At 41.2% G+C, this 25,454-nt stretch overlaps 1 protein-coding gene across 1 annotated transcript in view; it reads right to left on the reverse strand.

Moving 5' to 3' along the window:
- The window catches only part of LOC139748811 (pseudouridylate synthase 7 homolog), a 558,239-nt gene that overhangs the window by 336,870 nt on the left and 195,915 nt on the right, over positions 1–25,454 (reverse strand). The window contains exon 7 of the mRNA XM_071662245.1: positions 20,964–21,084. Coding sequence (XP_071518346.1) covers positions 20,964–21,084 — 121 coding nt within the window. The remainder of the gene's footprint in view (positions 1–20,963; positions 21,085–25,454) is intronic.

A 25,454-nucleotide genomic window follows, 5' to 3' on the forward strand; every position in this document is an offset into this window, starting at 1 on the left:
GGCTTTAACACAATGGAAAAGTGTGTGAAAGGAGAAAGTTGAGAGTAAATGTGAATAACAGCAAGGTATTGGGTTCAGCAGGGTTGGGGACATGAGTTGGGATATAAACTTGAATGGAGGAAAATTCGAGGATGTGCAGTGTTTTAGATATCTGTGACTCACTTCCACATCCATGGTTCCATTCACTACAAGTTCACTCCCAGATATCTAAAACACTTTACCTGTTCTAACTTTATCCATTCAAACTTACATCCCAATCAACTTGTCTCTCAACCCTACTGAGCCTAATAAGCTTGCTCTTATTCACATCTACTCTCAACTTTCTCCTTTCACACACTTTTCCAAAATCAGCCACCAACTTCTGCAATTTCTCACTCGAATCAGCCTCTAGAGTTGTATCATAGGCAAACAAAAACTGAGTCACTCCACATCTCATCCCAAAAAGACTGCACACTCACCCCTCTCACCAAAACTCTTGCATTCACCTCCCTAACCACCCTCCACGAACAAATTAAACAACCATGGGGACATCACGCATCCCTGCCGGCACTGAGAACCAATCACTCTCCTCTCTTCCTACTCGCACATCTTATATCCTTGGTAAAAACTTTTCACTGCTTCTAACAGCTTACCTCCCACACCATATACTCTAGAGACCTTCCAAAAAGCATCTTTATCAACCCATCATATGCGTTCTGCAGATCCATAAGTGCTACATACAAATACATCTGTTTTTCTAAGTATTTCTCACACATTCTTCAAAGCAAACACCTGATCCACACATCCTCTACCACTTCCGAAAGCACACCGCTCTTCCCAGACTGATGCTCTGTACATGCCTTCACCCTATCAATCAATACCATCCCGTATAATTTTCAAGAAATACTCAACAAATTTATGCCTCTGTAGTTTGAACACTCATCTTTATCTCCTTTGACTTTGTACAGTGGCAATAAGCATGCATTCCGCTAATCCTCAGGCATTTCACCATTATCCATACATATACTGAATATCCTTACCAACCATTCAACAATGCTGTCATCCATTTCTTAATAAAGTCTACTGCAATACCATCCAAATACACCACCTTGCTTTATTTCATCTTCCATAAATCTTTCACTACCTCTTCTCTCTTAACCAAACCATTCTCTGAGCCCCTCTCACTTCACACACCACCCCGACCAAAACACCATGCATATTCCACTCAATCATCAAACACATTCAACAATTCTTTAAAATACTCAATTCCTTCTCCTCCTCAATCCATCAGTACCTATTATCACTTCCCCCTTTGCCCCTTATGCATGTTTGTTCTCGTCTCACGCACATTATTTACCTCCTTCCAAAACATCTATTTATTCTCCCTAAAGTTTAATGATACTCTCTCACCCCAACTCTCTCATTTGCCCTCTTTTTCAACCCTTGCACCTTCCACTTGACCCCCCCCCCCCTGCCACTTTCTCTTAAAAATCTTCCAGTCATTTGCACTCCTTCCTTGTAAATATCATCCAAATGCCTCTCTTTTCTCTTTCACTAACAACTTTACTTCATCCCACCACTCACTACCCTTTCTAATCTGCTCACCTCCCACCTTTCTCATGCTAGATATATCTTTCTGCCATGCCATAACTGCTTCCCTAAAATACATCCCATTCCTCACCCTCTCCCTTCATGTCATTTACTCTCACCTTTTGCCATTCTTCTTTCGATCTCCTCTGGTACCTTTCCAAGCTAATTTACTCTCACCATTCTCTTCTCCCTAACATTTTCTCTTCTTTTTTCAAAACCTCTACAAATCTTCAACTTCATCTCCACCAGACAGTGATCAGACATCACTACAGCTGCCCTTCCAAGCACATTAATATCCAAAAGTCTCCCTTTAATACACCTATCCATTAACACATAACCCAGTAAAGCCCTTTGACCATCTCTCCTACTCACATCTGTATACATATGCATATCTCTCTTTCATTTATTTTGTTATCTATTCATACTTAATTGCTGTTTCCCATGTCAGTGAAGTAACTCAAGGAAACACATGAAGAGTGGCCCAACCACTCATATACACATATATACACATAAACACCCATACACACATATACATACATTACATTTCAATGTATACAAACATATACATACACAGACATATAAATATATACACAAGTACATATTCATACTTGCAGCCTTCATCCATTCCTCTTGCCACCCCATGAAACAGGGAAATAGCACCCCCTCACACCTTTAGTGAGGTAGCGCTATGAAAAGACATAAAGGCCAAATTCGTTTACACTCAGTCTCTAGCCGTCACATGTAATGCAATGATATCAGAGCTCCCATTCCACATCCAGACCCCACAGACATCGTTCCAATTCACTCTATTCCTCACATGCCTTTCGCCATTCTGTATGTTCTGGCCCCAATCACTCAAAATCTTTTTCACTCCATCCTTCCACGTCCAATTTGGTCTCCTGCTTCTCCTTCTTCCCTTCACCTTTGACACATGCATCCTCATTGTCAATCTTTCCTCAGTCATTCTCTCCATGAGTCCAAACCAATTCAACACACCCTCTTCCGCTCTCTCAAACAAACTCTTTTTATTACTGCACCTCTCTCTTACCTTTATATTATGTAATTGATCAAACCACCTCACATCACATACTGTCATCAAACATTTCATTTCCAACACATCGACCCTCCTCTGCACAACCCTATCTATAGCCCATGCCTCACAATCATATAACACTACTGGAACCACTATTCCTTCAAACATGCCCATTTTTGCTCTCCGAAGTAACATTTTTGCCTTCCACACATTTTTCAATCCTCCCAGAACCTTCACCCCCTCCCCCACCCTGTGACTCACATCCGCCTCCATGGTTCCATCCACCACTAAGCCCACTCCCAGATATCTAAAACACTTCACTTCCTCCAGTTTTTCTACATTCAAACTTACCTCCCAATCAACTTGTCCCTCCACCCTACTGAACCTAATAACCTTACTCTTATTCATATTTATTCTCAACTTTCTCCTTTCACATACTTTACCAAACTCAGTCACCAACCTCTGCAGTTTCTCACCTGAATCAGCCCCAAGTGCTGTATTATTAGCAAACAACAACTAACTCACTTCCCAAGCCTTCTCATCCACAACAGACTACATAATTGCCCCTCTCTCCAAACCTCTTGCATTCACCTCCATAACCACCCTATCCATAAAAAAATTAAACAACCATGGAGACATCATGCATCCCTGCTGCAAATTGACATTCACTGAGAACCAATCACCCTCCCCTCTTCCTACTCCGACATAAGACTTACATCCTTGGTAAAAACATTTCACTGCTTCAAGCAACTTAACCCTCACACCATATACTCTTAAAACCTTCCAAAAAGAATCTCTATCCACTCTATCATATGCCTTCCCCAGATCCAAAAATGCTACATATAAATCCATTTGTTTTTCTAAGTATTTCTCACATACATTCTTCAAAGCAAACACCTGATCCACACATCCTCTACCACTTCTGAAACTGCACTGCTCTCCCCCAATCTGATGCTTTGTACATGCCTTTACCCTCTCAATCAATACCCTCCCACATAATTTCCCAAAAATACTCAACAAACTTATGCCTCTGCAATTTGAACACTCACCTTTATCCCCTATGCCTCTGTACAGTGGCACTATGCATATATTCCACCATATACTCAGGAACCATGATCCATACATACATTAAATAGCCTTGCCAACCAATCAACAACACAGTCATCCCCTTTTTTTAATAAATTCCACTGCAATACCATCCAAACACGCCGCCTTGCCGGTTTTCATCTTCCGCAAAGCTCTCACTGCCTCTTCTCTGTTTACCAAACCATTCTCCCTGACTCCCTCATTTGCACACCAACCCCAACTAAAACACCCTATATCTGCCCTCTATCATCAAACACATAACCTTCAAAATACGCACTCCATCTACTCACTTCATCACTACATGTTATTACCTCCCCATTTGCCCCCTTAACAGATGTTCCCATTTGTCCTCTTGTCTTATGCATGTTATTTACCTCCTTCTAAAACATCTGTTTTAAGTTATATCTATTTATCATACTCTGTCCCTCTTTCCCAATTAGCAAGGTAATGCAAGGAAACAGACAAAAGAATGGCCCATCCCACCCACATACACATGTATATACATAAACGCCCACACATGCTCATATACATACCTATACATTTCAACATATATATACATATACATACACAAACATATACATATATACACACATACATATTCATACATGCTGCCTTCATCCATTCCAGCCGCAACCCCGCCAGACATGAAATGGCATCCCCCTTTCCCCGCATGCATGCGAGGTAGTGCTAGGAAAAGACAACAAAGGCCACATTCGTTCACACTCAGTCTCTAGCTGTCATGTGTAATGCACCAAAACCACAGCTCCCAAACATCTTTCTATTCTCATTAAAAGTTACTAATACTCTCTCGCCCCAACTCTCATTTGCCCTCTTTTTCACCTCTTGCAACTTTCTCTTGACCTCCTGCTGCTTTCTTTCATACATCTCCCAGTCATTTGCACTGCTTCCCTGCAAAAATCATCTAAACATCTCTCTCTTCTCTTTCACTAACAACTATACTTCATCTCACCACTCACTACCCTTTCTAATCTGCACACCTCCCACCTTTCTCATGCCACATGCATCTTTTGCGCAAGATCACTGCTTCCCTAAATATATCCCATTCCTCACCACTCCTCTTACGTCACTTGCTTTACCTTTTGCCATCCTAAAGGTATATCTCTCCTAGTACTTCCTCACAAAAGCCTCCTTTCCAAGCTCACTTACTCTCACCACTCTCTTCTCACCAACATTCTCTTTTTTTCTGACAGCCTCTACAAATTTTCACCTTCGCCTCCACAAGACAGTGATCAGACAACCCTTCAGCTGCCCTTCTCACCACATTAACATCCAAAAGTCTCTCTCTTAAGTGCCTATCAATTAACACGTAATCCAATAACGCCCTCTGACCATCTCTGCTATTCACATACTTATACTTATGTATATCTCTCTTTTTAAACCAAGTATTCCCAATCAACAGTCCTTTTTCAGCACACAAACCTACATCATCTTTACCATTTCCAATTACAACACTGAATATCCAATTACAACACTGAATACTCCTGCTTCGGGAGTTGTGCTACTCCTTTGCTCGTCCTCTCACCAACATCTGACTTTACTCCCAAGACATTCCCAAACCACTCTTCCCCTTTACCCTTGAGCTTCATTTCACTCAGAGCCAAAACATCCAAGTTCCTTTCCTTAAACATACTACCTATCTCTCCTTTCCTCTCATCTTGGTTACATCCACACACATTCAGACACCCCAATCTGAGCCTTCAAAGAGGATGAGCACTCCCCACTTTTAGAAACTGAAATACAAGGAGGGGAGGGTTTAATTATGGATGGGGTAGTTAGGAAGGTAAATGCAAGACTTTTGGAGAGAGGGGCAAGTATGCAATCTGCTATGGATGAGAGGGCTTGGGAAGTAAGACAGATGTTATTCGCTAATGATTGAGCGGTGGTGGCTAATTTGGGTGAGAAACTGTAGAGGTGGGTGACTGAATTTGGTACAGTGTGTGAAAGAAGAAAGTTGAGAGTACATGTAAATAAGAGCAAGGTTATCAGGTTCAGTAGGGCTGAGGGACAAGTTAACTGGGAGGTAAGTTTTTGTAAGGATTTGTATGTAGCATTTATGGATCTGGAGAAGGCATATGATAGGGTTGATAGAGATGCTCTCTGGAAGGTTTTAATAGTATATAGTGTGGGAGGTACACTGCCGGAAGCAGTGAAAAGTTTTACCAAGGATGTAAGACATGTGTACGAGTAGCAAGAGAGGAAAGTGATTGGTTCCCAGTGAATGTTAGTTTGTGGCAAAGGTGCATGATGTCTCCATGGTTGTTTAATTTGTTTATGGATGGGGTGGTTGGGGAGGTGAATGCAAGAGTTCTGGAGAGATGGGCAAGTATGCAGTCTCTTCTGCATGAGAGGGCTTGAGAAGTGAGTCAGTTGTCGTTTGCTGATGATACAGCGCTGATGGCTGATTCAGGTGAGAAACTGCAGAAGTTGGTGACTGAGTTTGGTAAAGTGTGTGAGAGAAGAAAGCTGAGAGTAAATGTGAATAAGAGCAAGGTTATCAGGTTCTGTAGGGTTGAGGGACAAGTTAATTGGGATGTAAGTTTGAATGGACAAGTTAATTGGGATGTAAGTTTGAATGTACTAATTAATTGGGATGTAAGTTTGAATGGACAAATTAATTGGGATGTAAGTTTGAATGGAGAAAAACTAGAGGAAGTGAAGTGTTTTAGATATCTGGGAGTAGACTTAGCAGTGGATGGAACCATGAAAGCGGAAGTGAGTCACAGCATGGGAGAGGGGGTGAAGGTTTTGGGAGCTTTGAAGAATGTGTGGAAGGCGAGAACATTATCTCCGAGAGCAAAAATGGGTATGTTTGAAGGAATAGTGGTTCCAACAATGTTATATGGTTACAAGGCACAGGCTATAGATAGGGTTAAGCGGAGGAGGGTGGATGCGTTGGAAATGAGATGTTTGAGGACAATATGTGGTAAGAGGTGGTTTGATCGAGTAAGTAATGAAAGGGCAAGAGAGATGTGTGGTAATAAAAACATCCTCACCAACCAATCAACAACACAGTCACCCCCTTTTACCATACATTCCACCACAACACCTTCCAAACCCGCTGCCCTGCTGCCTTTCATCTTTCACAAAGCCTTCACTACCTCCCCCTCTGTTCACCAAACCACTCTCCCTGACCCTCTCACTTTGCACACCACACCAACCAAAACACCCTACATCTGCCACTCCACCATCAAATACATTCAACAAACCTTCAAAGCATCCACTCCACCTCCCCCCCCACCTCATCACTACCTGTTTTTACCTCACCACTTGCCCCCCCTAACCATTGTTCTCATTTGTTTTCTCATCTTACACATTTTACCTCCTTCCAAAACATGTCTTCACTCTTCCTAAAATTTAATGATACTCTCTCACCCCAATTCTCACTTACTCTCTTTTTCAACCCTGCACCTGTCTCTTTACATGTCACCACCTTATCTTATATATCTTCCAGTCACCTGCACCACCTCCCCGAACTCAGATGTCTCTTCTCTGTCACTAAAAATCTTACTTCTTCATCCCACCATTCACTACCCTTTCCTATCTGCCCACCTCCCACCTTTCTCATGCCACATGCATCTTCTGCACAAGCCATCACTGCTTCCCCAAACACATCCCATTCCTCCACCACTCCCCTTAAGTCATCTGCTCTTAACTTTTGCCATTCTGCACTCAATCTCCCCTGGTACTTCCCCACACAAGTCTCCTTCCCAAGCTCACTTACTCTCACCACTCTCTTCAACCCAACATTCTCTCTTCTTTTCTGAAAACCCCCACAAATCTTCACCTTCGCCTCCACAAGATAATGATCAGACATTTTAGGTTCAGTAGGGTTGAGGGACAAGTTAATTGGGATGTGAGTTTGAAATGATGAAAATTAGAGGAAATTTAGTGTTTTAGATATCTGGGAGTGGACTTAGCAGTGAATGGAACCATGGAAGTGGAAGTGACTCATAGGGTAGGGGAATGGGCAAAGGTTCTGGGAGCAGTGAAAAATGTGGAAAGAGAGAACGTTATCTTGGAGAGCAAAAATGGGTGTGTTTGAAGGAATAGTAGTTCCATCAATATTATATTCCTGCAAGGCATGGGCGATAGATAGGGTTGTACAGAGGAGGGTGGATGTTTTAGAAATGAAATGTCTGTGGAGAATATGTGGTTTGAGGTGGCTTGGTCAAGGAAGTAATGAAAGGGTAAGAGTGATGTGTGGAAGTAAAAAGCGTATGGTTAAGAAAGCAGAAGAGGGTGTGTTGATATGGTTTGGACGTATGATGAGAATGAGTGAGGAAAGGTTGACAAAGAGGATGTATGTGTCAGGTGGAGAGAACAAGAAGTGGGATGCCAAATTGGAGGTGAAAGGATGGAGTGAAAAAGATTTTGAATGATCAGGGCCTGAACATGCAGGAGGGTGAAAGGCGTGGAAGGAAGGGAGTGAATGGGAACAATATGGTATACCAGGGTCGACGTGCTGTCAGTGGACTAAACCAGGGCATGTGAAACGTCTGAGGTAAATCATGGTAAGTTTTGTGGGGCTTGGATGTGGATAGGAAGCTGTGGTTTTGGTGCATTACACACGACAGTTAGAAACTGAGTGTGAACAAATGTGGGCTCTTTTGTCTGTTTTCCTGATGCTACCTCGCTGGCCCAGGGGGTGATGATACTGTTTCCTGTGGGACGGGATGGCACTGGGAATGGATAAAGGCAAGTAAGTATGAATATGTACTAGTCAAACTTTAGTTCTCTGTGAAACACTATGGCCCGCTTGATAAGCATCTCCCCAGAAATGCTAACACCTTCATTACGCGGAAGCTTAAACCACTTTATAAGTCACTATCTAATTCTGTACTCCTGGCAACTTTCAAAGTTCTTCAAAAATTTAAGATTTTCTAGCTTTGATTTCAGCAAAAAACTGAGCATATGAAATTAACAAAGTAAACAGATTTTGGCACCTTAGTTCTGCTAACAGCATTGCCCAGGTGGCAGTTCCACAAACTAATGATGGCAGACTTGAAATGTGCCAGACCATGGGAGTGACCGAATGAAAGGTTCAACCAGTAATAGCTTTATTATTGTTATAATTATACTTGATCACCATTTCCGGCATCAGCAAGGTAGCGCCAGGAAAGAGACAAATAATGGCCCATCTACACATTTTTTTTTTCATGCATATTCACCATTTCCCAAATCAGCGAGGTAGCGCTAAGAACAAAAGACTGAGCCTTAGAGGAAGTATCCTCACTTGGCCCTCTTCTCCGTTCCTTCTTTTGGAAAATTAAAAATGAGAGGGAAGGATTTCCAGCCCCTCACTCCCTCCCCTTTTAGTTGCCTTCTACGACATGCAGGGAATACGTGGGAAATATTTTTTCTCACCTATCCCCAGGGATAGGGGAGAAAGAATACTTCCCATGCATTCCCCACGTGGTGTAGAAGGCGACTAAGGGGGACAGGAGCAGGAGGCTAGAAACCCTCCACTCCTTGTACTTAACTTTCTAAAAGGGGAAACAGATGAAGGAGTCATGCAGGGAGTGCTCATCCTCCTTGAAAGCTCAGACTGGGGTGCCTAAATGTGTGTGGATGTAACCAAGATGAGAAAAAAGGAGAGAAAGGTAGTGTGTTTGAGGAAAGGAACCTGGACATTTTGGCTCTGAGTGAAATGAAGCACAAGGGTAAAGGGGAAGAGTGGTTTGGAAATGCTTGGGAGTAAAGTCAGGGGTTGGTGAGAGAACAAGAGCAAAGGAAGGAGCAGCACTACTCCTGAAACAGGAGTTGTGGGAGTATGTGATAGAGTGTAAGAAAGAAAACTCTAGATTGATATGGGTAAAACTGAAAGTGGATGGAGAGAGATAGGTGATCATTGGTGCCTGTGCACCTGGTCATGAGAAGAAAGATCATGAGAGGCAAGTGTTTTGGGAGCAATTGAGTGAGTGTGTTAGCTGCTTTGATGCACTAGACTGGGTTATAGTGATGGGTGATTTGAATGCAAAGGTGAATAATGTGGCAGTTGAAGGTATAATTCGTGCACATGGGGTGTTCAGTGTTGTAAATGGAAATGGTGAAGAGCTTGTAGATTTATGTACTGAAAAAGGACTGGTGATTGGGAATACCTGGTTTAAAAAGATAGATATACATAAGTATACGTCTGTAAGTAGGAGAGATGACCAGAGCGCGTTACTGGATTATGTGTTAATTGATAGGCGTGTGAAAGAGAGACTTTTGGATGTTAATGTGCTGAGAGAGGCCACTAGAGGGATTTCTGATCGTTATCTTGTGGAGGCGAATGTGAAGATATGTAGAGGTTTTCAGAAAAGTAGAGAAAATGTTGGGATGAAGAGAGTGGTGAGAGTAAGTGAGCTTATAAAGGAGACTTGTGTGAGGAAGTACCAGGAGAGATTGAGTGCAGAATGGAAAAAGGTGAGAGCAAATGATGTAAGGGGAATGGGGGAGGAATGGCATGTATTTAGGGAAGCAGTGATGGCTTGTGGCATGAGAAAGGTGGGAGGTGGGCAGACTAGAAAGGGAAGTGAGTGGTGGGATGAAGAAGTAAGATTGTTAAGGAAAGAGAAGAGAGAGGCATTTGGACGATTTTTGCAGGGAAATAATGCAAATGACTGGGAGATGTATAAAAGAAAGCAGCAAGAGGTCAAGAGAAAGGTGCAAGAGGTGAAAAAGAGGGCAAATGAGAGTTGGGGTAAGAGTATCATTAAATTTTACGGAGAATAAAAAGATGTTTTTTGGAAGGAGGTAAATAAAGTGTGTAAGACAAGAGAACAAATGGAAACGTCGGTGAAGGGGGCAAATGGGGAGGTAGTAACAAGTATTGGTGATGCGAGAAGGAGATGGAGTGAGTATTTTGAAGGTTTGTTGAATGTGTTAGATGATAGAGTGGCAGATATAGGGTGTTTTGGTTGAGGCGGTGTGCGAAGTGAGAGGGTGAGGGAGAATGATTTGGTAAACAGAGAAGAGGTAGTAAAAGCTTTGCGGAAGATGAAAGCCTGCAAGGCTGCAGGTTTGGATGGTATTGCAGTACAATTTATTAAAAAAGGGGGTGACTGTGTTGTTGACTGGTTGGTGAGGATCTTCAATGTATGTATGGTTCATGGTGAAGTGCCTGAGGATTGGCGGAATGCCTGCAAAGAGCCATTGTACAAAGGCAAAGGGGATGAAGGTGAGTGTTCAGATTTCAGAGGTATAAATTTGTTGAGTTTTCCTGGGAAATTATCTGGGAGGGTATTGATTGAGAGGGTGAGGGCATGTACAGAGCATCAGATTGGGGAGAAGCAGTGTGGTTTCAGAAGTGGTAGAGGATGTGTGGTTCAGGTGTTTGCTTTGAAGAATGTATGTAAGAAATACATAGAAAAGCAGATGGATTTGTATGTAGCATTTATGGATCTGGAGAAGGCATATAAGAGTTGATAGAGATGCTCTACGGAAGGTATTAGGAGTATATGTTGTCGGAGGTAAGTTGCTGGAAGCAGTGAAAAGTTTTCATTTAGGATGTAAGGCATATTTACGAGTAGGAGGAGAGGAAAGTGATTTGTTCCCAGTGAATGTCAATATGCAGCAAGGATGCGTGATGTCTCCATGGTTGTTAAATTTGTTTATGGATGGGGTTATTAGAGAGGTGAATGCAAGAGTATGGAAAGAGGGGCAAGTATGCAGTCTGTTGTAGATGAGCCCTCTCATCCACAACAGACTGCATACTTGCCCCTTTCTCCAAAGTTCTTACATCCACCTCCCTAACAACCTTATCCACAAACAAATTAAACAACCATGGAGACATCACGTACCCCTGTCGCAAACTGGCACTCACTGAGAACCAATCACTTTCCTCTCATCCTACTCATACACATGCCTCACATCCTTGATAAAAACACCCATACACACTCATATACATACTTATAAATGTCAGCATATTCATAAACCCTCCCCCTCCTTGTATTTAAATTTCTAAAAGGGGAAACAGAAGAAAGAGTCATGCATGGAGTGCTCATCCTCCTTGAGGGCTCAGATTGGGATGTGTAAATGTGTGCGGATGTAACCAAGATGAGAAAAAAGGAGAGATAGGTAGTATGTTTGAGGAAATGAACATGGATGTTTTGGCTCAAAGTGAAACAAAGCTTAAGGGTACAGGGGAAGAGTGGTTTAGGAATGTCTTAGGAGTTAAGTCAGGGGTTATTGAGAGGACAAGAGCAAAGGAAGGAGTAGCACTCCTCCTGAAGCAGGTTTTGTGTGAGTATGTGATAGAGTGTAAGAAAGTAAACTCTAGAGTGATATGGGTAAAACTGAAAGTAGATGGAGAGAGATGAGTGATTTTTGGTGGCTATGCACTTGGTCATGAGAAGAAAGATCATGAGAGGCAAGTGTTTTGGGAGCAGCTGAGTAAGTGTGTTAGCAGCTTTGATGCACGAGACCCGGTTGTAGGGATGGGTGATTTGAATGCAAAGGTGAGAATGTGGCAGTTGAGGGTATAATTGGTGTATGTGGGGTGTTCAGTGTTGTAAATGGAAATGGTGAACAGCTTGTGGATTTGTGTGCTGAAAAAGGACTGATGATTGGGAATACCAGCTTTGAAAACAGAGATGTACATTAGCAGGAGAGATGGCCAGAGAGCTTTATTGGATTACGTGTTAATTGACATGCGTGTGAAAGAGAGACTTTTGGATGTTAACGTTGTGAGGGAGCAGCTGGAGAGATGCCTGATTGCTATCTTGTGGAGGCGAGGATGGAGATTTGTGGAGGTTTTCAGAAAAGAAGAGAGAATATTTGGGAGGTGAGAGTGAGTGAGCTTGGGAAGGAGACTTGTGCGGGGAAGTACCAGGTGAGATTGAGTGCAGAATGGCAAAAGTTAAGAGCAGATGACTTAAGGGGAGTGGTGGAGGAATGGGATGTGTTTGGGGAAGCAGTGATGGCTTGTGCAGAAGATGCATGTGGCATGAAAAAGGTGGGAGGTGGGCAGATAGGAAAGGGTAATGAATGGTGGGATGAAGAAGTAAGATTTTTGGTGACAGAGAAGAAGAGACATCTGAGTTCGGGGAGGTGGTGCAGGTGACTGGAAGATATATAAGATAAGGTGGTGACATGTAAAGAGACAGGTGCAGGGTTGAAAAAGAGAGTAAGTGAGAATTGGGGTGAGAGAGTATCATTAAATTTTAGGAAGAGTGAAGACATGTTTTGGAAGGAGGTAAAATTTGTAAGATGAGAAAACAAATGAGAACAATGGTTAGGGGGGTAAGTGGGGAGGTAAAAACAGGTAGTGATGAGGTGGGGGGGGAGGTGGAGTGGATGCTTTGAAGGTTTGTTGCTCCATCTTTCCACCTCCAATTTGGTCTCCCACTTCTCCTCGTTCCCTCGACCTCCAACACATACATCCTCTTGGTCAATCTTTCCTCACTCATCCTCTCCATGTGCCCAAACCATTTCAAAACACCCTCTTCTGCTCTCTCAACCATGCTCTTTTTATTTCCACACATCTCTCTTACCCTTAAATGACTTACTCGATCAAACCCCCTCACACCACATATTTTTTTTTATTATACTTTGTCGCTGTCTCCCGCGTTTGCGAGGTAGCGCAAGGAAACAGACGAAAGAAATGGCCCAACCCCCCCCCATACACATGTATATACATACATCCACACACGCAAATATACATACCTACACAGCTTTCCATGGTTTACCCCAGACGCTTCACATGCCTTGTTTCAATCCACTGACAGCATGTCAACCCCGGTATACCACATCGCTCCAATTCACTCTATTCCTTGCCCTCCTTTCACCCTCCTGCATATTCAGGCCCCAATCACACAAAATCTTTTTCACTCCATCTTTCCACCTCCAATTTGGTCTCCCTCTTCTCCTCGTTCCCTCCACCTCCGACACATATATCCTCTTGGTCAATCTTTCCTCACTCATTCTCTCCATGTGCCCAAACCACTTCAAAACACCCTCATCTGCTCTCTCAACCACGCTCTTTTTATTTCCACACATCTCTCTTACCCTTACGTTACTCACTCGATCAAACCACCTCACACCACACATTGTCCTCAAACATCTCATTTCCAGCACATCCATCCTCCTGCGCACAACTCTATCCATAGCCCACGCCTCGCAACCATACAACATTGTTGGAACCACTATTCCTTCAAACATACCCATTTTTGCTTTCCGAGATAATGTTCTCGACTTCCACACATTCTTCAAGGCCCCCAGAATTTTCGCCCCCTCCCCCACCCTATGATCCACTTCCGCTTCCATGGTTCCATCTGCTGCCAGATCCACTCACAGATATCTAAAACACTTCACTTCCTCCAGTTTTTCTCCATTCAAACTCACCTCCCAATTGACTTGACCCTCAACCCTACTGTACCTAATAACCTTGCTCTTATTCACATTTACTCCTAACTTTCTTCTTCCACACACTTTACCAAACTCAGTCACCAGCTTCTGCAGTTTCTCACATGAATCAGCCACCAGCACTGTATCATCATATATATATATATATATATATATATATATATATATATATATATATATATATATATATATATATATATATATATATATTATATATTTATTTATCATTTATTATATATACATATATATTGTTTTTTTATATTTTTTTCTTTATTTTACATCTTTGGTAAAGACTTTTCAAAGCTTCTACTCTCACCTTCCACATCATATATTCTTAAAACCTTCCATAATGCATCTCTATCAACCCTATCATAAGCTTTCTCCACATCCATAAATGCAACATACAAATCCATCTGTTTTTCTAAGTATTCTCACATACATTCTTTAAAGCAAATACCTGATCCTCACATCCTCTACCACTTCTAAAACCACACTGGTCTTTCCCAATCTGAATGCCCTGTACATGCCTTTACCCTCTCAATCAATACCTTTCCATATAATTTCCCAGGAATACTCAATAGAGTTATGCCTCTGTAGTTCAAACACTCACCTTTATCCCCTTTGCTTTTGTACAATGGCACTATGCATGCATTCTACCAATGTTCAGGCACTTCACCATGGTCCATACATACACTGAATATCCTTACCAACCAATCAACAGCACAGTCAACCCTTTTTTAATAAATTCCACTGCAATACCATCCAAACCCACTGCCTTGCCATATTTCATCTTCAGCAATCCTATTTCTAACTTTATCTGGAGATTGAGCCTCCACAATACAAAGGAATACAAAGAAATTCATACAGCAACAATCCACTGGGTCTTTTGAGGCTAATTGTGATAATGAAACATGAGGCATACAGATAATTCAAAGAGGATAACTTGAAAATTATCATTGTAATGAATGGGGTACAAACAATGTAAGTCAAGGTCTTGAAGTGAAGTATTCATTAAGTCTAGTCTTTTACATGTATCTATAGTACTGCTTTCAACCATTATATTTGGCAAATCGTTTGATATGTTAATCTTACTGAAGAAAAATTAATTCACTTCATTCTAGGTTAATTACTTGCCCGAGAATTTGTATCCAATACTAAAAGTAAAATCAAAACAAACAATCAAGTCATACGTAACTAGATATATCAAGATTATCAAAGCCTTTGATAATGCTGAATAACTGTATCATATCATCTCTTAAACTTTTCTCTTCTATGCTAAATAAATTCAAGGTGTTTAATATGCACTAGTAGGATTTGTTTCTCAATGCTGTACTCTCTCCATTTTCTGTTACTCATTTTTACGTAGGGTGACCAAAACTGAACATGATATTCAAGATGTGGATGAACCAAGGATTTTCCAAGACTTAAATTCAAAGACCCTACCTATGAATCTAAGATATTCGTTCAATCTTTTCACTGATTCTGTGCACTGCTTACTTGGTCTTGGGTCACCTGAGATTATTATGCTTAAGTATTTCTCTCGTATACCATTTGACGTCCAACAGAATTCATATGTAACTTGCCTTTTCATCTTTACTGCCAGTATGTAAAACTTTGCACTTGTCGATATTCAAATTCACCTGCAACCTATGAGCTCACTCCATTGGTTTGTCTATGTCAGATCAAAGCCGCAGACATTCAAGTTCACTTCTCCTCAATTTCCCATCTTTGTATGAACAGCAAAATTTGATATCCTGCAATGCAGCCCATTCTCAATACCATTTATATACATGAGAATGAGAACTGGTCCCCTTGTGGCATTCCACCTGTTACATCTAACCATTCAAAGACTTCACCATCAACAGTCACCAGTTTCCTATTCGATGAAGTACAACCCCATCCATGCCATGTGACTTAGTTCTGACTAATGTCCTTTAATGTAAAACCTTGGTGGAAGCTTTTTGAAAACCTAGATTGATATAATCAACTGCTTTAGTTTCATCATACATGTTGATTATATATCATAAAAGATATTAAGAAAATTTGTCAGACATGAGCTATTTTATCAAAAAACATGCTGAGAACCATTTATTAAGCGATGGTCCTGTAAATGGTTTATGGTTCCATCTTGAATGATGGTTTCCATAAATTTCCCCCTATGGAAGTCAAGCTATTAGAACAAAAATTTTCTGGGCAGTGATCCACCTTTTTTGAATTGGCAAACTTCCATTCATCTGGAACCTTTCTAGTAGCAAGTGACTTACTGAAAAGGACAGTCAAGGGCCTATCTCCTCATTTATCACCTCTTTCAATGTTCTCAGATAAAACTTATCTGGGCCTGCTGTTCCATTCATTTTCATTCCATCTGTTGGTAAAAGTATGTCTTCGCTCTTTTCGTCAATTTGTAACTGATTGTAGTCTTGGTCGACGGATGTAAAGGAAATCTTCCCTTATCAAAAATATATTCTATTTCAACAAGGTAGAGTACAGAGGAGGCAGAATGTTAGCCCTTGGTGGAGACTTACTTGAGACCCACTGAGAGACTGCCCTTATAGCAGCCTGGGGTAGGGCTTCTAAAAGGGATTGATGTCGAGTGCATAAGGTACTATCTGTGACTTGTTATGGTTAGTCAGCACTTCTTAAGGTGAGTGAACTTGGAAAAATCAGCTCATCTTTTATGTCAAGAGGCCAAATGATGGCTGGAGCACTCTACACCCATTCTGTTTAGAAAATCAGCAAGTTGGGTTATAAGCAAAAAATTAAGCCCTTAACTCTTCATGTTTGGTGTAGACAGTGTATAATCTTCATGAAGAATATATAATATTCAGGGTGGTCTCCACTCTTAGGTTTCAATATGCCTCAAGCATAACACATTAAAACCGCTTACTCTTACAGTTCCCCTATCTATTGCTTATGGACTGGGCTATGGTGGATCTGCTGAAGAATGTGCCCTCCCTTAACAATGAAACTGGATTCAGGACATGAATTGTGTCTCTGATCATACATACAGATGCAAAAAGGTCATTTAATATTTTTGCCAAAGCTTTGTAGTTTTGAGCCAAGTCACAGCTTTCTGTAACTAATGAACATACTGACTGGATAATGAATCTCTTACTTTTAAAACTCTTTTGGGTTTCTTTTGCTATTTTCAGCAATAAACACTTCACACTGACATTTACTTCATTGTGTAACCCTTGCTTTCTCTACACACGTTTACATAACTTATCTCATCATAACAGTCATTAGATTCTCAGAGCTTCTTACTTAAACAGGCACTTTTTATTTTACAGTCCCATTATCTTGGCTTTGTTTTAGAAACAGACCCTCAACTGCTTTGAAGGCTGAAGCTTTTCCAAACATTGCTCATGTAATCATCATTGACCACATTTTTTCAAGGCTGTCTTATTGACACTATCAGTCATTTTCACATATCCTTAACACATTACTAGGATGTTATAATTGAAACTGGGACTTATGTTGCACTTATAAAAATTCTCACAATTTCCCTTTACACACAAAGCCTTGTTAAGTATGCCTAACAATCCCAGTCACTACACCTTTGAAAACACAATGCTTACTCTGCATCAAACCTCCAATCATTAAATTGGAATTACAGGAAGATGATCAAAATCACAAGAAAGAGGGCCATTACTAAAACAATGTCTCCATTCTTGTTGAATAATTACAGTCTTACAAATTCCTAGCACAAATAATGAGTCATACATGGTAGTACTAACTGACTGCTTTCAAAAGCTTACTGAAGCTCTTGTATGAAAAGAACAATGTCCACACAGAAAGGGAAGACAGTGAGTTGATCAAACTTTTGCATTCAACAATTAATGAAGAAATTTCATTAAAAATCCAAGCATACTAATATAATACTCAGACTCCCAAAAGAAACATGACAGATTTAATAAGAAGAGAGTGAAATTCTGGCTTTCTATGCTATGCATTGAAGACTGGTCTTCAAGGAGGATACATTGATAAAAAACAAGTCCCTACACTCAACAATAATTCATCAAATCTCTTACAAATGGGGAGGTGATAACAAGTAGTGGTGATGTGAGAAGGAGATGGAGTGAGTATTTTGAAGGTTTGTTGAATGTGTTTGATGATAGAGTGGCAGATATAGGGTATTTTGGTCGAGGTGATGTGCAAAGTGAGAGGGTTAGGGAAAATGATTTGGTAAATAGAGAAGAGGTAGTAAAAGCTTTACGGAAGATGAAAGCTGGCAAGGCAGTAGGTTTGGATGGTATTGCAGTGGAATCTATTAAAAAAGGGGGTGACTGTATTGTTGACTGGTTGGTAAGGTTATTTAATGTATGTATGATTCATGGTGAGGTGCCTGAGGATTGGCGGAATGCTTGCATAGTGCCATTGTACAAAGGCAAAGGGGATAAGAGTGAGTGCTCAAATTACAGAGATATAAGTTTGTTGAGTATTCCTGAGAAATTATATGGGAGAGTATTGATTGAGAGGGTGAAGGCATGTACAGAGCATCAGATTGGGGAAGAGCAGTGTGGTTTCAGAAGTGGTACAGGATGTGTGGATCAGGTGTTTGCTTTGAAGAATGTATGTGAGAAATACTTAGAAAAACAAATGGATTTGTATGTAGCATTTATGGATCTGGAGAAGGCATATGATAGAGTTGATAGAGATGCTCTGTGGAAGGTTTTAAGAATATATGGTGTGGGAGGCAAGTTGTTAGAAGCAGTGAAAAGTTTTTATCGAGGATGTAAGGCATGTGTATGTGTAGGAAGAGAGGAAAGTGATTGGTTCTCAGTGAATGTAGGTTTGCGGCAGGGGTGTGTGATGTCTTCATGGGTGTTTAATTTGTTTATGGATGGAGTTGTTAGGGAGGTGAATGCAAGAGTTTTGGAAAGAGGGGCAAGTATGCAGTCTGTTGTAGATGAGAGAGCTTGGGAAGTGAGTCAGTTGTTGTTCGCTGATGATACAGCGCTGGTGGCTGATTCATGTGAGAAACTGCAGAAGCTGGTGACTGAGTTTGGTAAAGTGTGTGAAAGAAGAAAGTTAAGAGTAAATGTGAATAAGAGCAAGGTTATTAGGTACAGTAGGGTTGAGGGTCACGTCAATTGGGAGGTAAGTTTGAATGGAGAAAAACTGGAGGAAGCAAAGTGATTTAGATATCCGGGAGTGGATCTGGCAGCGGATGGAACCATGGAAGCGGAAGTGAATCATAGGGTGGGGGAGGGGGAGAAAATTCTGGGAGCCTTGAAGAATGTTTGGAAGTCGAGAACATTATCTCGGAAAGCAAAAATGGGTATGTTTGAAGGAATAGTGGTTCCAACAATGTTGTATGGTTGCGAGGCATGGGCTATGAATAGTGTTGTGGGCAGGAGGGTGGATGTGCTGGAAATGAGATGTTTGAGGACAATATGTGGTGTGAGGTGGTTTGATCGAGTAAGTAATGTAAGGGTAAGAGAGATGTTTGAAAATAAAAAGAGTGTGGTTGAGAGAGCAGAAGAGGGTGTTTTGAAATGGTTTGGTCACATGGAGAGAATGAGTGAGGAAAGATTGACCAAGAGGATATATGTGTCAGGGGTGGAGGGAACGAGGAGAAGTGGGAGACCAAACTGGAGGTGGAAAGATGGAGTGAAAAAGGTTTTGAGTGATCGGGGCCTGAACATGCAGGAGGGTGAAAGGTGTGCAAGGAATAGAGTGAATTGGAACGATGTGGTACACCGGGGTCGACGTGCTGTCAATGGATTGAACCAGGGCATGTGAAGCGTCTGGGGGTAAACCATGGAAAGTTGTGTGGGGCCTGGATGTGGAAAGGGAGCTGTGGTTTCGGTGCATTATTACATGACAGCTAGAGACTGAGTGTGAACGAATGGGGCCTTTGGTGTCTTTTCCTAGCGCTACCTCGCACACATGAGGGGGGAGTGGGTTGTTATTCCATGTGTGGCGAGGTGGCGATGGGAACAAATAAAGGCAGGCAGTATGAATTATGTACATGTGTATATATGTATAAGTCTGTGAGTGTATATATATGTGTACATTGAGATGTATAGGTATGTATATTTGCGTGTGTGGACATGTATGTATATACATGTATATGTGGGCGGGTTGGGCCATTCTTTCGTCTGTTTCCTTGCGCTACCTCGCTAACGCAGGAGACAGCGACAAAGCAAAATAAATAAATAATAAAATAAATCTTACAAATTAAAGTATATATCTAACAATACAGCGCTGGTGGCTGATTCATGTGAGAAACTGCAGAAGCTGGTGACTGAGTTTGGTAAAGTGTGTGAAAGAAGAAAGTTAAGAGTAAATGTGAATAAGAGCAAGGTTATTAGGTACAGTAGGGTTGAGGGTCAAGTCAATTGGGAGGTGAGTTTGAATGGAGAGGGGCTGGAGGAAGTGGAGTGTTTTAGATATCTGGGAGTGGATCTGGCAGCAGATGGAACCATGGAAGCGGAAGTGGATCATAGGGTGGGGGAGGGGGTGAAAATTCTGGGAGCCTTGAAGAATGTGTGGAAGTCGAGAACATTATCTCGGAAAGCAAAAATGGGTATGTTTGAAGGAATAGTGGTTCCAACAATGTTGTATGGTTGCGAGGCGTGGGCTATGGATAGAGTTGTGCGCAGGAGGATGGATGTGCCTGAACATGCAGGAGGGTGAAAGGAGGGCAAGGAATAGAGTGAATTGGAGCAATGTGGTATACCGGGGTTGACGTGCTGTCAGTGGATTGAATCAAGGCATGTGAAGCGTCTGGGGTAAACCATGGAAAGCTGTGTAGGTATGTATATTTGCGTGTGTGGACGTATGTATATACATGTGTAGGGGGGTGGGTTGGGCCATTTCTTTCGTCTGTTTCCTTGCGCTACCTCGCAAACGCAGGAGACAGCGACAAAAAAAAAATCTAACAATACATCAATGAGTCTAGTACCTGGCTTTCCAGGCAATCTGATTGATGGCGTCAACAGTTTCAACGTTTTCTTTGTATAGCACAAATGTTGTATACATCTGTGACTTTGGCCACCCACTCTTGTCCCGCCGTGCACTTCCAGCTGAAAGAAACACAAAACATGATACACAACTTCATTATGTTTCAGTAAAAACCATTTTCTTTCAATATAACTACCTGTAAGTTTCTTCCAGCTCCAGCTATACAGTAAGACAAAAACTATACAAACACCATATTCCATCATACTGTGACCTCTCAAACATTCATACTCCTTCAGACAGTTTACGTATTTTTTCATACTCGCTTACTATTTCCTGTATTAGTAAGGTTGAACCAGGAATAGATTACTTATTACATATTTATACTGTAGAGGGAGGGAATTTACACTCCTGGTGACCAATTCTTGAATATTCTCTAGTATCATATAAGTTCTGAAATTAATGTATGTTGTTTTCATTAACCAAGACCTCAAGTCATTTTATTCCATTTCATTCACCACTCTTTTATCATAAGGAAACTTTTTTAATATCTTTTTAACAAGTTTCTTGCTTCATTCTACGTTAAGTCCTCTTGCTGCTCTATCCCTAAATCTCTTGAAGAACTTTTCACTGTTCAATCTTGTTTCTTCCAGGGTGGGCAAATTCAAAATCTTCAGCCTTTCCATAAAACTTTTCTTTTAATATTTGTCTGCAATTTCCCATGTTAAAGAGGTAGCACCAAGAATTGGTGGAGAAAGGTTGCATTCAATCACATCCATCTATACCTGTTGTGTGCAATGTAACTAAACCACAGCCTCCTATCCACAACCAGGCCCAACAGACTTTTCCGTGGGTTCCCCTGGTAGCTTCATATGCTCTGGTTCAGTCCTCTGACATTAAGTCTCCACATGTATATCACAATTCTCCAATTCACTCTATCCCATGCATGTCTTTTACCTTCCTACATGTTCAGGCCTTGAACACTCAAAATATTTTTCACTCCATCCCTCCACCATCAATTTGGTCTCCCATTCTTGACCCCACCATTTATACGAAACCCATATATTCTCTTTGTTAACCCCTCCTCACTCTTTTTTATGTCCAAACCATTTCAACACACCCTCTTCAACTCTCTTCTTCCTACCACACTTCTTGCACCCTTTTATGATTTACTTGATCAAAAGCAGATTCTCTTCAGGTTTCTCAACCACACTTATATTCTTCTACATTACTAAACCTCTCCCTAACCTTTTACTACTTACCTGATCAAACCATCTCACACCATGTATTGTCCTTAAACATCTCATTTCCAACACATCCACCCATCTCTGCACATCCTCATCCACAGCCTATGTTTCATATCCATATAACACTGTTGGGACTCATACCTTCAAACAAACCTCTCTTCTCACAAATTCATCCATGCTGCCAAAACCTTTGCCCCCTCAGCATATCTATGAATCACTTCTACTTACATGGTTCCATTTGCTGCTGTGTCCACTCCCAGATCTCTACATCACTTCACTTCTGCCAAACTTTCACCATTCAAACTCACACTTCCCTGCTAAACTTAATAACCTTGCATTTGCTCACATTCAATCTCAACTTCCTTCTTACATACACTCCACCAAACGCAGATACCATTTTACTTTTTTTGTAGCATTTGCCACAGCTGATTCATCAGTAAACAACTGACTCACTTCCAAAAGCCACCCTCACCACCACATCCATAAACAAATTAAAAAGCCACAGTGACATCACATACCCCAGATGGAGAACAACTTTCACCTGAAACCACTTACTCTCCTTCCTCTCTTCCTAAATGCACACATGCCTTACACTTTAAAAAAAAATTCACTGCTTCTAGTAGCTTTCCTCCTAAACTATATATATGAAAGACCTTCCACAAGGCATCTCTATCAACCTATGATGTGTTTTCTCCAAATCCATAAATGACACACAAATTCTTCTGTTTCTCTAAGTATTTCTCACACACATTCTTCACAGCAAACACCTAATCCACATATTCACTACCACTCCTGAAACTACATTGTTCTTCAACAGTATGATGCTATGTACACACCTTCACCCTCTCAATCACTATTTCGCCATGCAATTTACTAAACACATTCAACAAACAAACATTCATGTTTGTTTTCCTTACATTTATACAAATGGTACTACACATGCATTCCACCAATCCTCATGCACCTCACCATAAACTATCCAAACACCAAAAATCCAAACTAACCAATCAAGAACACAGTCACCGTCTGAATAAATTCAACTGCGATACCATCCACTCCAATCACCTTGCCACAATTCATTATATGCAAGGCTTTCACCACCTCTTCTCCAATCACCACACCAATTTCTGTAACCCTGCATCTACCAACTCATCATAAATGACATTTAACAAACTTTCAAAATACTCAACCTCCAAACTTCATCGCTACCTATTACTGGTTCCCCATTTGCCCCCTTTCCTAACTTCCGTTTCAAGGGTTTTTCACGGACATTTTCAATTTTACGCGTTTTCCAGGCCTTTTCCCGGCCAGGAGCACCTCAAATAAAATTCCCAGGTTTTTCCCGTTTTCCCGGTGGCATGGGAACCCTGATTTGAGAGTTCAGGAGGGATTTAAAGACTTTGAAAATCATAGATCTCAAAGCAATAGGACAACAGCTAGATGGGTCAGAACAGTCACCCTTCTTAGGGATGGAATGTATAAAAGCAAGCTTCCAAGAAGGAAAAATTTTGGTTTTTAAGGAGATATGGAACAGATGAGCAAGCACAGGTGCTAGTTCGGAGGCACACTCTTTCAGTACAAAGGGATGGATGCCATCAGGACCATAAGCCTTGCTTATGTCCAGAGTAAGAAGAACATTTCAGACAGTCCAAAAAGAGATTACTGAAAGGGGCATAAGATTAGTAAGAGAAGCATCAGGGGATGAAGGAATGTTAGAGTCGTCCAAGGTTTCAGTAAGGGGAGAAACACGAGTTCCTTTGAGTTGTTTCGTCTTCAGAAGAAACAGTTATAATACTGTCAGAACAGAAAAGTGAAGGAAAGGTAGAGACAGAAGTTATTAGTGATGCCCTTAGCTAAAGACAAGCAATACCTATCAGTGGATGATGAGGCCTTCCTGTAAGTAATGCCTATACACTAACAAATTTACTTTGTCATCCAACCACTCTACCCTTTCTCACCTGCCCCTGTAACTTAGCTCTCGTAATTCTGGTACTATCTATGCTGACCTCCTCTAGACCTTCTCTGTTAGCTCTTTTGATCCTTTAGGTGTGATGACCAAAGCTGAGAATCATAGTTTTGGCCTTTTATCAAATCTGAATGGCTTGTTGAATATCTCCTTATTCATTTGCTTGAAAGCAATTTTGATATTTACCACACGAAAGTTTGTTTTCTTTAATAATCTCCTTAAGTGAACTCTGGTATCTCCACAATTCCATACCACAAAGATAACTCAAATTCCACTAAGCTACTGTCTTATAACTAAAATCCCCTTAATTTCAATAAATAATTTACCTTCTATAAGGAGTGCATGTTTTAGTAACTGCATCATGTACTATCCTGACTGCTTTTTCAATGGTATCAATGTATATCAGTTATGCACCGTTAAAATTCTTTAAAGGATTGTATTTCATCAATACAACTATGTACTTCCCCATTATGAACTATCTGAATGGACTATATATTACTATTTCCTGAAATTTAAGGTAACTTCTTAAAAAAGTCAACACACCTTTGTCTTCTCTTTCCCTCCTCAGTGAGGTCCCTTCCATATCATGGTACTGACAACTGTGGTTTTGATTATACTTTATTTTTATTTATTTTGCTTTGTCGCTGTCTCCCGCGTTTGCGAGGTAGCGCAAGGAAACAGACGAAAGAAATGGCCCAAACCACCCCCATACACATGTATATACATACACGTCAACACACGCAAATATACATACCTATACATCTCAATGTACACATATATATACACACACACAGACACATACATATATACCCATGCACACAATTCACACTGACTGCCTTTATTCATTCCCATCGCCACCTCGCCACACATGGAATACCATCCCCCTCCCCCCTCATGTGTGCGAGGTAGCGCTTAGGAAAAGACAACAAAGGCCCCATTCGTTCACACTCAGTCTCTAGCTGTCATACAATAATGCCCGAAACCACAGCTCCCTTTCCACATCCAGGCCCCACACAATTCACACTGTCTGCCTTTATTCATTCCCATCGCCACCTCGCCACACATGGAATACCATCCCCATCCCCCCTCATGTGTGCGAGGTAGCGCTTAGGAAAAGACAACAAAGGGTCCATTCGTTCACACTCAGTCTATAGCTGTCATACAATAATGCCCGAAACCACAGCTCCCTTTCCACATCCAGGCCCCACACAACTTTCCATGGTTTACCCCAGACGCTTCACATGCCCTGATTCAATCCACTGACAGCACGTCAACCCCAGTA

Source organism: Panulirus ornatus, chromosome 1, assembly GCF_036320965.1.
Source record: "Panulirus ornatus isolate Po-2019 chromosome 1, ASM3632096v1, whole genome shotgun sequence".
NCBI lineage: Eukaryota > Metazoa > Arthropoda > Malacostraca > Decapoda > Palinuridae > Panulirus > Panulirus ornatus.